This window comes from Haemorhous mexicanus, chromosome 14 (assembly GCF_027477595.1).
Source record: "Haemorhous mexicanus isolate bHaeMex1 chromosome 14, bHaeMex1.pri, whole genome shotgun sequence".
NCBI lineage: Eukaryota > Metazoa > Chordata > Aves > Passeriformes > Fringillidae > Haemorhous > Haemorhous mexicanus.
This window is the reverse complement of record NC_082354.1, coordinates 10,920,086-10,934,890: the sequence shown is the minus strand read 5'-3', so window position 1 is coordinate 10,934,890 and position 14,805 is coordinate 10,920,086. Positions and strand designations below refer to the sequence as shown.

The following is a 14,805-nucleotide window of genomic DNA, read 5'->3' as shown; positions in this document are numbered from 1 at the left end:
AATTTGGGGCTCAGTTATGCCACTGTTAATCATGTCAGTGACCATTTAATCATGCAAATAATTGCATTGATTTCAGTACTCACATGAGGAAGTGCTCACTAGTATTTGAAATGCACACATGGGGATATTGCTTCACAACCCATTTGCATTTCTATGTGTAGCACAGTTAAGAGTTATATCATTTCAAAGGGAAAGCAGTCTAATTAATTTTTTCAGAGAGAGTTGTTTCTTGCAGGTGTTTTCTTGTCCTTGATTTAATAGAGGACCAGTGCTTCCCCTCCCCTTTTACAGCTTTAATGACACAATATTAAAAGAAATCTAGATGACTTAAAATTGTACATTAGCTATAATTGTATGCAAGAGCTCTTTCAGCACTTCAATTCCATCAGATTAGAGTAGATGGATGACAAGTACTTTTGTGGGTGGTTTTCTACCTCTTCATAATTTCCCTCTGTGAATGAATCTGACATAAAGGTAGATGTTCTGAACAGGTCATTATCTTTGCTCATATTCCCAAGTCTGTGTGATATGTGTTGTTAAACTAACTCATCCCTATTTCAGCTTGACAGTGCCACAGGTTGAACTTTTGGATGTGAATGCAAATCTAGTTTAAGCACTGAAGATGATTTCAAACAATTTGAAAGTTGCTCTTAGTTCCAATGCTACATTCTCATAGGGCTCACAAGCAATTCATATAAACCCTTCAAAAATTTCTAATTTTAAAACTGAAATTGGCTGTCAGTACAGAATGTGACTCCCTGGACAACAGTATCTGGGTAAAAGATGACCAAGGCCATCACAGCCCATGACCTATTCATGGCAGCAGGTGAGCAGCACCTCCTGAAAGCTCAACTATTCAGCACAGAGGTGATTACAGCCCCCTGTCTCCCTGACTGGAGAGGATCAAGTGACATTCTGCATTTCAGTCATTGAGGAATTTGTAATGTATTATGAAAATGACTTAATATATTGGATTGGATATAAATATTAATGACATGCTTTTATGTAATTGACATTATTTAATTTTGTTGCTGTTTTTGTAATGCTAAAGCTGCAATTCTGGTAATTTTCCCTGACTGATGTAGGCTGGCAGGAGTGTGTGGCCATGCAAAGCCTGGATAACTCAAAGCACTGGTGAGGACAGTGCTACTCAGCCTGTAGTTAAAGCTGGGAAAGTATGTCAAACTGTTTAATTTAGCAAAATTTCTTTGTGTTAATCATATACATCATATAAATCTTCTGAAGGCACAGGTATTTAATGAATAAATCTATACTACATACTGCAAGAGGCACTTGCAAGCAGGTAAAGTCCTTTAAAGGATCTTTCAGCACTTGAGCCCTACATTAAAAAGAGGAACGAGCAATAGTACAGCAAGAGCAATAGTGTGAAATGGTTTATGCTCAATGTCAGTGGGACAGAGTAAGAATGCCAGGACTGAAAGGCACATGACTAAAAATAATCTGCTCTCCCATGCTCTAACAATCAAGGCCCTGCTACAAGGCCTGCTGTTCAGCATTTTAATAGACATGGCTTGGAGTTACTGTAAAGGCTCTTTGAAAGTGTCATTGGTCCATGGTCTGGACTGACATCATCACCAAGTGGGGATATAAATGCCCAACTCTCAGCACTGAAATTATTAAAAAGAAGCATACATACATTTACAGCCAGTTCTGTTTATAATAGGTGACTCTGATCAGTGTTTGAACAGCACCAGGGTATCAGAGAGCTTGTGTTGTTGCAAGAGAGTTGAAATTTCCATTGACAGATGTTTGGTAATGATAACTGAACAAGGAAGATCCTGTATGCTTTTGTTTTCCCAGGCACAGTAAAAAAGGCCCTCTCTAATGGCTTATACTTATGCCCACCCAATTAATTTAGTCTTTGGCAGAATAATAAAGAACAGGATGAAGAAATATCCTGTTGAATAAAAACCCTCACACACTAGGCAGCATTTTTTCTGCTTTTATCCTACTTTCATCTCAAGAAATTATAATTCTAAAAACCTGTAATGACAGGGACTCAACTGCCTCTCCAGGTGACTCAGGCAGTAACTCACTTTTTATCCATATGTTTTTTGTTCCAATCTCACCTAGATGGGTTTCATTTTAGTTTTTGACCACAAACTCCTATGCTCCACAGAAAATAGGTACTATTAGCCTCCTTAAGGACTCTGAACTAGGGACAGGATTTCCATCCAGCCCTTGTTGCATGCTCAGACAGGGATTATGACAATTAATTACAAATAATGAGAAACCCTGATACAAGGCAACTTTCTCTTGGGTTGTTCTTTTTCTGGGACCAGACTGGGATGTCCTGACTCCATCTTTAATTATCTTGTCTTGCTTTTTAGAAGTTCTGTCAATGGTCTTGTTTATGAAGCCTTTCCTACTCCCCTTATATACATCAGCCTTTTTGCTATTACATATCCTTTTGCTATTATTGAATATCTTCCTCCCCTGCTGGTAGAGACAAGCTCACTCTTGTCTTTGGATATTCCTTCCACTGAGATTCTCAATTTCCTTTGCAACACCCCATTCTCTGATGAATATGCTAATTTTCCACTTTTTGCCTTCTGCAGGAATTTTGCAAATTCCTGATTCATATCACAACTTGCCTGTACCACTTAAGCTACAAAAAAAAAAAAAAAATTCTCATACTTTCATTTAAAGAAACAGATTCATAACAAGAAAGTGCAAATGAAGTGTAATTTCAGGCAATTTCTGCTGCACTTAACAGGCACTGTGCACAGAGATTTTACATATGACAGGTTTAGGCACCTAAGAAACAGCAGTGCTTCATTCTAAAAGCTTGTGCAACAGCACTGCTTGTCCTGTCTCACACAGTGTTAGTAGCAGGGTGTCTTTTTAAATGGCTAGAACTGACTAAGAAAGTTTTAGTGCTCATATACAAGTTTCAGTCCTCATAAAACAGGGCTCCTTGCACCAGGCATTTAATGTCGTGGACTTACTCATACACAGTCGTCCATCCGTTCTCATCACTCTTGGTTGCTAAAAGCCCCGTGTTCCCAGGATATGTCATCAGGGCCAGGTTGTAGCCTTGGGCATAGACCCTTTTCAGAACCCCATTGCTGCTTATGGTGAGCCAGTAGACCTGGCCCCCCGGCACCACCACCCAGAGGGGCAGCCCGCTGGTGTCCCTGCGGATGTGCACCGAGTTCCCGTTGCTGCTGGTGATGGTGGCCACGTCCCCGTCGCCGCTGTAGGAGAAGTTGTAGATGTAGTCCCTGGTGATGAGGTTGAGCGTGTGCAGGTGGGTGCCGTTGATGGTGAACTGGTAGAGCTCCTGGTCGGCGGGCGAGGCGATCTCGTACAGGCTGGAGTCGCTGAGGTGAGCCCTGTTGCGGCTCACGGCGCGGATGCGCACGTTGCCCAGGTCTGCCACGTACAGCGTGTCGTCGGGAGACACCGCCAGGGAGGAAGGTGCTTTCAGCTTTGCATCTTTGGCATACCCGCCATCACCTGGAGGAGAAATGGTAATTTTAGCAATCTCCAATGCCCTTGTTAAGCTGATCCTCTAAGCCTGACACGCTGCTTCTCTGCAGTATCATTTACAGGTCAATAAAACAATATCCTCTTCCAACTAATTAAATCCCTATTATCTAAGGTTGGTGCAATTCTAAATTAGTCTCAGCGAAGACAACAGGAATATAAATTATCTAATTCACAGCATTTCTGCTGAGTCCCAAACCCTGCTGTTCTGAAAAGCTTTACTGCAGAATTGTGAAAGAAAAGACCGTGATACCTGAAGTTTTGTTCCCTACTTACTGTCTGTTGGCATGTTGTTAAACTAGAATTGTGTTGTAAACAAAAAGAAAATAAAACTCAGTAATTCAGCTAAAATGACACTGAAAGAAAGATTAGTTTATCCTTATTAAAAACTCAACACTGCAGGAAAACAAAATCAGCACAGTAGCCAAAAAGTGCCTTGAGAAACAATCCCTTTCAATATCTCTTGACAATTTACTTGATTTGTGTCATTTAAGGTTTCAAAAGGATTTTTCCATTATCATGGTCTGTATGTGTCTATCAAAATGAGTTTACATGAGCAGGACTTCCTGTAAATAGCAAGAAAGCATATTAAACCTCACTCTTAAGGAAAACCACATTACTGTGTGTATTGCTCTACTTCTCCTGACTGACACATGAAATTCCTGAAGTGTTTGAGCACACCCTATGCTTCCTTGGAAATGGAAAAATCAGTGGATCTTTCTCCCAAGCTGACCCTGCCTTTCACCAAAGCAGGCTGGCACAATCATTATATATGCCACAGTTTTTTTCATTTTTCAGCACTGAGATAGTTTTCCTCAAAAGGAATCCTCTCCAGGATTCTGTTCCTCACTGGTCTCCTGCAGCCACCACTAAAGCTGGCAGCACTTGGCATTGCACAGCAGCCTTTGATCATCATCACAATGCTGGGTCAGTAACCCACCTTCTGTGGAAGACCATTTGCATTTTTTTCCTCTCTGTTCTTGACATACTTAATGTTTTCTTGTCAGTAATTAACCTGTTACTTGAAATGAGAGGCTTAAGAGTAATGATGACATTATTATGGAGCTGAACATGGCGGTTCTTAGAGATGACAAGATGGCACCATACTGCACCCCTCTGTATGGGAATGCTGCCCTTTGTCCCATTATGTTTTTATGAAATAAAACAGCCAGACTTTGTTTTGGTGCATGCAGGGGAGAGCGGCTGTGGTGCTGAGAATGTCCAGCAGTGCACTGCAGGCCTGGAACTAACTCCAGTTTAAAACACACATGGAAAAAGGAATTCTGCACATGTTTGCACCATTTTTCTGGTGGTGCAATATGCCATGAGTGATGAGAAGGCATAAGCTGGTGTTTTGCAGTTGATATGAAACCCCTTGGTACTCGTCTTGCTGAGCAGGGCTGCCTGTTCCAGTAGCTGCCTGTTCCAGTACAATTTGGTACCACCTACAACAGGGGCAAATGCAGCTTTGACAAATGACACAGCAAGGCAGACCTGGAAGTAATTCTGAAGAGTGTTTAATCACTGTATCAAAAGAGAAAAAGCTAGGACCATCCTGAAGTTCCTCCAGTGGCAACGGAAGACTCACATCGCAGAAGTGAACAGATTAAATTCCTGAAGATCTGCTGATAAGGTTTTGGGCTTTCCAAGGAAACCCAATCACTGCTTGTCTCTCCCTCCCCTTGTTACTTTGCTGATCTGCAGCTTTATCAGAGAACCCCAACAGATGACAGACAGGAAATAAAAAGCATCTCCTTACCTGAAAAACAATCACAATTAGGATCAATCTTGCAGTCACAATCTGACGGGGCTCCGGCAAGGACGGAAATTTCCCCGTTGGTGGTGACCTGCTGGATGCGGTTGATTTTCCTCTCGTCGGTCTCCGCGATGTAGAGGACGCCGCTGTGGGACACGGCGATGGCCCTGGCGGACTCCAGGGTGGAGTGGATGGCCACCTTGCTCACCAGGAAGTGGTCGATGCCGGGCACCTGGCAGTGAATGGGGCGCCCCGCGATGATCCGCACGCGCCGGCTCTCGGAGATCTGCAGGACGATGTTGTTGTCCAGGACATACAGGGAGTTGTCCAGAGGGTTCACCGTCAGGTCTGTTGGCCACTCTAACCGCACCTGGGAAATACGTTAAGGGGAGAGCAGGGAAAAAAGGGAAGAAGAATGATTAGGGCAGTACGGCAGTTTCATTTAACCATCTCTGATCACAGCATCAAGAGGCCTGGCAGATTCTCACAGCACTGATTCTCCAGTACCTTTAATTAGGTCTGGAACAAATTTCAACAAGCATACTCTTTTCTGAGGTCCCACTCCAGTGTGGAACAAAATTTGATTTGAAAAGTAATTTAGCACCTTCTGAGAGGTATTTGCACAAGTCCATTAAAGCGGGAACTTTATTACACCTATGCAGTCAAGCAAATAAAAACACACACTTCAAGTCATGCCACATCAGCCAGAAAATTTTTTAGGTCTGAATGTTATTGTTTCAAGGTTGCAGTCAATGCTTGCAGAGTAGAGAACAGAGAGAGGTTGTCAATGTTGTAACACTTTAATAGCCTGTTAGCACAAAAGGAAAATGACATACCAGAAGAGTAGGACACATTTCCACTGTTATTTACCAAGCAAGAAATGTTTATAAGACTTATATGCCACAAGAAATACAAGCTTAATTCTTTGTAGCAAAATAATACACCAATATTTCTTACTTTGTATGATAATGCAGCCAAGCTTAATTATTGATAATGATTTTGCTTTGTGAATTCATTATTTCAGTCACGGACTAAGTACATTTGTCATATTTAAGGGTAGCTTTTTGCCTTTCTCCGTGCAGGTGAGAGTGCTGACCAAAGGAAGTTTCAAACCAAGCTGGAGGAAATAGCTGAAGAATAACCTCACTCATCTGATACCTTTTGCACTGTGATCTGGAGGAATTAAACATGCTTCAAATTAAAAGTGGGGCTCCCTGTCCACCTGAAAGGCAACCAGCACACAGGCTGCTGATTACAGCATGTGCTGGCCAGAGCTTCAAACCCCCTCTGCTGAGAAAGGCATTGCAGGATTGCTGAACTGGGAAACAACAACAGAGCAGGCTGGTCCCTCTCCCCAGCTCATGCCAGTGGAGGATTTGGACTCCAGGTTGTCTCTGGAAAGGTCAGAAAACAACTGAGCCCCTGAGATTGCAAGAGATCATATTTAAGTCTGTCTCAGGATGCTTTACTTGTTATCCTTCATGAAGAGATGGCTGCTTTTATCTGAGTGGAATTTTTCAGGTCCAAATATTTCAATCATCAGAAGACAATAATTACCAGCCTAAAATGTAACTGCTTGATATGCTTTATATGTCACAGAAGCTTTTACTATTTCACTTATTCTCACTTTGATGCTGGTTTTGCTCATTTTTCCATGGTGCTAATTAAAAGCATTATGAATGCAGAGACTGCTGATGCTACCACAATGCTCAGCACTGAGCAATGCCATATGCTGGAGTGTGTGGCCATCACTGCCCACCTGCCTGCCTGGGGTCAGCTCAGCTACCAGGCTGGAGGCCAAGTCTCTCCCTTTCTCAAGCAGCAGTAATTCCTGAATAATCTCCTTTCCAGAAGTGCATTGCTGGTTTGGTAAGTGATGCTTTAATAATGTGAGGGCACTGTGGCTGCTGTGCCTCATCCTGTGTGGGTACCACACCATTACAAAGGTTCACAGAGCAATCCCATTCCTGCTTGTGCCCAGGCCTTTTGACCAGGCAGCATAACTGGCATTAAGACTAATGCTCTTGGGCTCAAGATTTCTTCTGAACCAGGTGGTGGAGTCCTTCCAAATGATGCTAAATGTGGTGAAGCAGTTGGAAACAGATTCCTCCCATAGCAGTGCTAATTTCTGTGCATGTGTGACTGCCTGGGTTCCACCCACTGCTCTGAGGCTGGTTTGCACACCACTGTTAGCTCTTGCTTCAGCTGAGAGCTCACTGGGACACCAAATAAAGCTCTTCACTTAACAGAAAAATCTCTACATGGCTTTCTCCAAGAAGCTTGGAAAAAACCACATTTGCAATGCACCTTTTAATGCAGAATAATTGCTTTTTCTACCAAAGGAGATGGATTAGTTTTAATGGCAAATAGACACCTTCAACTTTAGGGCCTCCACAGATGGCACTGCTGCAAAAATAATCTTTGATTATCTGCAACTAGATTATTCACAATTAAAAATCTGGGACAAAACCATCTATTTTACCATAATGACCTTGCCAAGCACCTGCCATGTTTTGATAGCTGGTTTTCTTTTTTGGACCAGCTACACTGCCTTCACCCAGCAAATAATGTGACTTCCTCCCACTGTGAAGGTATGTCTGGTGTCCTGCAGATAAACAGGGACTGGTTTGGGCCTAGCAAACTTTTCCTCTGGTTTATTTGAGGCAGATTTGGTTTACTGAAATAGAAGAAACTCTTATGCAGCTGCACATGTCACTCAAAACAATGTGCCTAAAGCTTAACAGCTGTTAACTGCAAGCATATTTGCTTTCATACTGCTCACATCTGTAAAAATAGCTGCAGTGAGATAAAAATAAATAAAATTTTAGTTGGAAACATCCAAACAATTTTTGTTACTACACCAGAACTGCTGCCCAGCTCTCTGCTCTGCAAAGCTAACTGAAGGTTATTCCTGCAGCTTCCCTTCTGCAGTTTAAAGCAGTCATGGATGCATCCATGGTTAAATTTCCTCTGAAATACTGAAGGTAGCAAACACCTGTCTGGAGATTGCAGCATAAAAACCAGCTGCTGCACACTGCAAGCTTATGCTGGTGAAACTGGAGGGGGGAAAAAGGTGAAATAGTCCAAATAAAATCAAACATACACAAATCACTCAGCATTCCTAATCTGAACAAGAATTTCAGAGATTTAGAAGAAATCTGCACTGTTCTTGTCAGGATTAGCCTTCAGGACATCTTAAAGTGGTGTGAGATGGGACTGCTGCTGTCCCACTCCCTCCCTTCTCCCAGTGCAGTCCCCAGCAGCAAGGCCAGTTTATGTCTTCCTACAGAGAGCAGGCTCAGGACAGTTTGCTGGTAAAAAACTAATCACCTAAATCAGCTTAAGCTGAAGTGTAACTGCACCCTCAGGTTCCCTGTTACCTTGAAAAGTCACTGGTTGTTTACTTCTCGTTAAAGCAAGCTGCCCTCTGGCAGCTCCTGTGACCAAACCATCAGTTGTGCTTCACTCAAAGGTAATAAACATATTACAGAGAAGCACCTCGATTTTCATCTGATACCACTGTGCCTACTACAAAGTTTTTCCAGCCAAAACCTCAGTTAGAGTAGAATATTAAATCAGTTAATATAACTTTACATTTGGAGCAGTACTTCTCAAGTCATTGTAATAAAGTCCTTTTCCATATATGTATATATTTTTTGAAACTCAAAATTGGGCCAATTCCAAGCATTTTTTCTTATATTCAGTGAAACTTTTTTTTTTTTTAGAGCACTGACCAAAAACGGCATTGCTGATTATCCCATTATAAACAACCAGCCAGGGTTTGTTTATTCATCACAGACTGAAATTTTCAGGTGACAATTCTGGCTTGGTTCACAGGAGACTGAGTATATGCAACAGAAATCACTGACAAAACAAGTGAACCCTAGAGCAATGAGACTTTTTGCATGTAAGTATTAACATGTCAGCTTTTCTGGGAATTCAGCATTTAACTGTTAGCATAAAGACTCCAGCTACATCTAATAATCCATCTCTGGTTTGAGAAGTGCAAAATTAACACCCACCAGTCTGGCTTTCTAATGCATTTTTTCATGTCAAGTGTTCTGGAAAACACAAAGTGCACTGAGGTGGCTTTAGTTTCAATGAATTTTCACTGGGAGATCTCACCATGGGCTGCAACCCAGGCTGCAAAGGAATCTCTGCTCCAGCACCTGAAGCATCTCCTCCTCCTTCTTCACTGACCTGGGTGGCTGCAGAGCTGTTCCTCTCACATTTCCCACTCCTCTCTCTTGAGGAGGTTTTTTTCTCTTTCTTAGACACATTATCCCCGAGGTGTTACCCCTGCTGCTAATGCCTTGGCCAGCCTTGGATCCACTGGACATGGGGGCTTCTCACAGAAGCCATCCCTGGGACCCCCTGCTAAAGCAAACCTTGCCTCACAAACCCACTCCATCCCCCACAGCAAAACTTGACAACTAAATTAAATAACACGAGTTTTTTGCTCAATGGCACTGCTAGGAGTCCACACATATACTCAACCATACATGCCTGCAGGTGTACACACAGGCTTAGTTTGTGAAGAACACTGCTTCACTTTTGGTTTTGGACATAAGGATAAAACTTTCTGCACATTTTGCATGTGGCTGAGCCATTTTTGGTACTGTTTTAAACAAATCATATCAAACAATTTATACTGTTCATCTCAAAGTAAGACAAGCAAAGAGTGAAAAAATTATCCTTGTCTGCAAATGCCAGTTTCAAGAGCTTAACTGTTTGGTTGTGGGGGTAAATTTCACTGGGATAAGTTTCATTTATCATGGATTGAAAGAAGCTGCATAAATCCCTAGAAAGGCTTCACCATTGCTTTGATTCCTTGCCATGCATTGCTTGTTTATTTTGATTCAATTTCATGTAACAGCATGAAATTCATGCCAAAATTTTTCTGATAGTCCTGACTGATGGATTACTTCCTATCTGTGCTACTCAGCTTCAAGCACTTCTGTTTATGCTAGCTCTGCCTTTCTTCAGCTCTGTGACATGCACTTGCAGACCTGCTCATGGCCTCTTCTGTATTTCTCTTTTGCTGCTAACTTCCTTTTTAAATTACCTTTTATCTATCTTAAGAGTCATAGAAGTCATAGAATATCCTGACAGGGATGGAGCTGCATGTATTGAGTCCAACTCCTGACTCTGCAGAGCACAGCCCCAAAAATCAGACCATGTGCCTGAGGACATGGCCCAAACACTCCTTGAACTCTCTCAGGCTTGGTGCTGTAACACTTTCCTGTTCTAGAGCCTGACCACCCTCTGAGTGAAGAACACTTTCCTAATAGCCAACCTACATCTCTCCTGACACAGCTTCATGCCATTCCCATGGGTCCTATTGATACTCACTTCAAATGCTGCTTCCAAATCCTTTTACTCACCACAATGTCCTTCTAAATAACATTTTTCTCTCTTCCTGCCTAAACCCTTCTTTCTCCTACCTCCTGGGAGAGAAGTGGTTCCAAGGAAGGACTCCCACAGGCAGGCCATTAGGAGTGAGCTGGTAGTGTACAAGCTGAAGGAGACTGGTTCTGCTTCCCTGAACTCTTCACAGGATGTCTCACTACATATATTTCTCTCTATTTTTTTCCCATTGACAATCATAGATATTTTTTTCATCATTTTTCAGTCAGTTTGCTCTCACTCTGGGCTCTTCCTTTTGTTGACACTGACACTGTCAGCTCCCCTCATCAGCTCTGCTCCTTTCTTCATGGCACACAGAACACAATTCGGGTCCTGTGGTTTGACACTGGGGAACCCTTCCCTGTGCTGGGATTACAGCCTCATCCCACGCTGGAGGAGCCTTTGTGCCTCCTGCTTCTCATGCTGCATAGCATAAAATCCAGAATTTTACAGCTCAGCTGTGGCTGTCCCTGCCCTAAACTTCACATATGTTGCTCTCTGCACTCACTGGTTCCCAGTGAAAAACCCAAATAAATGAGTTTTACAGCCTAATGGCTGCTGTTTTCTACCATGGGCTGGGAAAGCAGCTGTGGCACATTTAAAGATGCACCTCAGAGGTCTGAGGCCACCAGTTCTCCAGGATTTTGGCTCAGAGAATCTCCTTGCCAACCTGCTTTTGCTGTCAATTATTTCCAGCTGATGAGGGACCTGCTGCAGGAGTGTGAAGGAAAAGCACCACTTCAACAGTTTTCACTGCCTGTCTTTGCTTGCCACAAGACCTGCTGTGCTCTCATTTCCCAGCTCTCTTCTTGTTTCATAATTTCTTGTTATTTTTTACTGCTTCACAACTTCAAGACTGTATCTGGGGTCTCGTAAATCAATAGGAAAAGTTGATTTCTATGGGGACAGTTTTCAAATCGTCCTCATTTAACAATGGAGGGAATATTATCCAGTGTCACACAAGCACACTGACTATAAAAATCAATGGGACTTAGATTGCTAAGCCATTTAAGTCTGCTTAAACATGGTACCCATGGTTTACACAGGCTATGAAAGGAACACTTTGTTCAATGCCCAGAAGGAATTTATGAAGTATTTAGAACAGACTGGTACCTCTGAGAGGAGGAATCTTAGACTCTTCAATTAAAACATCTCAAAATAGACCATGAATTTGAATCTAACCCAAACATGTCTCCAGTGCTGGAGTGGGAATAGATGTCCTCCAAACATGCTGCTGCAGGTAATTTGCACAGCCAAAAGGAGGGAATGGGACCAGGTGGAAATCTAGCTAATAACAGGACTGGCTCCATTCTGCCTCACTTTGTAACTCACAGCTCCAGGTCCTGGGGCTTGTCAGACAAGATGGCACAAAATGGGGTTGCATAAATCTTGAGTTTTGGCTTCATCTCTCTGTTCTGGGCTCAGAAGTTCTGGATACAGAACGCCAGTGTGCTGCCAATGCAGATAAGGGAAAGGAGTATCTGGAAAAGCTTTAATTGAGACAGTAATTAAGAGCTGTTTGAGAACAGTGAGGGGCTGGAGCTAGCATGTTGTTGTGTCTTTTGTTTCCAATAACTGCTGAGGTTCATAAAAGCATCTGGCCTGAAAACTGAGAGGATGAAAGGATACATAAAATGAAATTTCCAAAACTGAAAAAGGCAAACCCCCTGCCTTTCAGCAACACCAGCCACTGTGAATATAGCACCTAAATACTCACTCTTCCCTGAATTCTGAATGAAACTCATAATGAAAATTTAAATTAAATTCTTGAAATCAAAGCTTCCTGCAGATTTGTGCCCAGGAAACTGCCTGCCTCTGCAGGATCTCGACCTCTGAGAGCAGCTCTGCTCCTCAGGGCAGAGCTCCTTTAACTCCAGGGATGGGCAGAAAGCGGGACTGGGGGAAGAGAAGGATGAGGAGCTGCTGCCAGGAGGTTTCCAGTTGAGATGTGGGAGCCAAAACTGCTCCTCAGCCAGCTCAGGACTGTGAAACACATTCCCACAAGGATCAGAACAAATGCCAACTCCACAGCTTTCACAAGAAAATACAAATTCACTTCTCTGGTTTAAGCCTTCCCTTAAGAGTTAAACTCGCAAATAGAACTTCTGCAAGGGAAAGAAAACAGGGTGGGAAAAACAGCTATCCTGAAATTCATGCTTATGGCAGGGCATCTTCTATGGCAAATTCCTACAATGTTAGGCAATTCAGCAGTAATAGCTTTTTAAAACCCATTTTTAAATGAGTGAACTAATTATTGACTAAATTTTAGCAGAGTTAAACCAAAACAGCTACAGAAAAGTTTCATGATTATCTTTAAATTATACATTTTTACCCTCATAGATACAAAAATGGTAGGCAGAAAAACCAACAGAAGTAATTTGAGTTGTTACTTTTACAGAAATTAGCACCAAGATCAATTGTTATCACCAGATGATTTTCTACAACTAATCTTTCACAAGTATTTACACAATAGGCCTCTCAACTGAGGAAAATGAATGCAAACAAACTAGCTGTGGTGCTCAGAAAACAGAAAGCAAACACATACTGCTGTAAGCCTTCAAACAGCTAACAGAAAAAAAAGGCACCTTGCATTTTGCACAACAAACAAGACAACAGCATTCTGTGCAGCAACCCTTTGGTGTGAGCTTTTGTATTGATTAAATGCAAGAAAATGCACTGGAGAATGTTTGATTCAGTCTGAGACTGTAAGCAAGGCACTCTGCTTTAAATTTCTGTCAGTTCAGGGCTTTGGTTACTGCTGTGATGCATATTTGGATATGCATTGTCAGACTGTGCCAGAACAGCTTACAAGGATAATGTTTAGGACTGAAGCTTTTTAAGCAAAATTCAATAAATACCACTTGACTGAATAACATATCTCAAGCCTGTGGTAGGTTAACTTGGACATAGAAGGAGAAGCATTCTCTTTTCTTGCCTTCCAAAAATGCTCTAGAAAAGTGATTTTAAAAGTGCACCTGAAAATAGTTTCACAACGGGTTCCTAATCAGATCAATAAATAGTTTTTGATTTTCAGTCGCTGAGTTCTAGATCTAGAAAGACATAGCATGGCTTCAGGCCTAGAAAGGCTCAAAGGGCTCCACAGAAATGCCAGGCAGGCTCTAAGAAAAAGCTCTAAAAGGCTTCCAAACTACTCTGGGAGAAAGATCCAGTGGCTCTCTAGCCGTGCTCCAGAAGCCATGGATTCCCCTGCTCCATAAGCTGTAGATCCAGAAAGGCTGCATACCTTAAGAAGTCCTAGATGCCTTCAGAATGACTCTCAACATCTCTAGTTGTGAGATCCAAATATTTGGATCTCAGGCTTCCAGCAGTTTCTAGACCCAGAATGCTGAAGGAATCCCTAGCAAGTGCTAGGTCTAGAAATGTTCTTTTAAAATATCTTCCTTATTTCTTCAAACCAAATACAAAAAAATGAAGCAAATACCATAAATCCTTCAGGCTGACTGAAAGCATAGAAAGAAAAATTCACAATGAAATTAGTTTCTTAGGACTAGACTACTTATACAAGTTTCAAGCATTTGAACTCTTCTGATTCCCTAAATTTTTGGCACACCTTTTGTGAGCCAGCCAACACACTTATAGCTTACAGTTACAATAGCAAAAATCACATTGTTTTTATTGTCACTGTTGATATGGACAAAGAATTTTAATTCTGAAGTGGCAAGAAAAAAGGAGTAAAGATGTAGTACATATGGATGGAGGACCTAAAAGGTTTTACTTTGCCTAGCTCTCACAAGAGACAACTCCACACTGTTCAGTTTCCCATTTTGCTTTGAGCAGTTGATTGAATGGCTATTGAGTGATGTTCAGACATTTATGATTTCCTGCAATGTGACCTACATTGCTAAACTTTGTAAATTTATTCTCCAAGGCAGTGTATCATTTTGCATGCCACACTCATCCCAAAGGAAGCTATCAGCAGGAGATGAGGCCCAGTTTATAAAAGCTGAATGTCCTTCAGACATTTTTAACTAATTTGTTTGTAAATGTGCTATTGTCAGAGAAACATACTGTATAAAACATCTATCATTCTGTTTGCAGCTCTCTGTGACCTGAACTCCATCATGCACAGCTTTAACAACACCCTCTGTGTGGCACACTACAAATGGGTAGAA

At 41.9% G+C, this 14,805-nt stretch overlaps 1 protein-coding gene across 2 annotated transcripts in view; it reads right to left on the bottom strand.

The window, feature by feature from the left end:
• TENM1 (teneurin transmembrane protein 1) overlaps positions 1 to 14,805 on the bottom strand; it is a 232,666-nt gene that overhangs the window by 24,586 nt on the left and 193,275 nt on the right. For both annotated transcript variants that reach the window (XM_059858916.1, XM_059858917.1), the window contains 2 exons: positions 5,270 to 5,636; positions 2,970 to 3,480 (listed from right to left, as the gene is read on the bottom strand). In XM_059858916.1, coding sequence (XP_059714899.1) covers positions 2,970 to 3,480; positions 5,270 to 5,636 — 878 coding nt within the window. The remainder of the gene's footprint in view (positions 1 to 2,969; positions 3,481 to 5,269; positions 5,637 to 14,805) is intronic.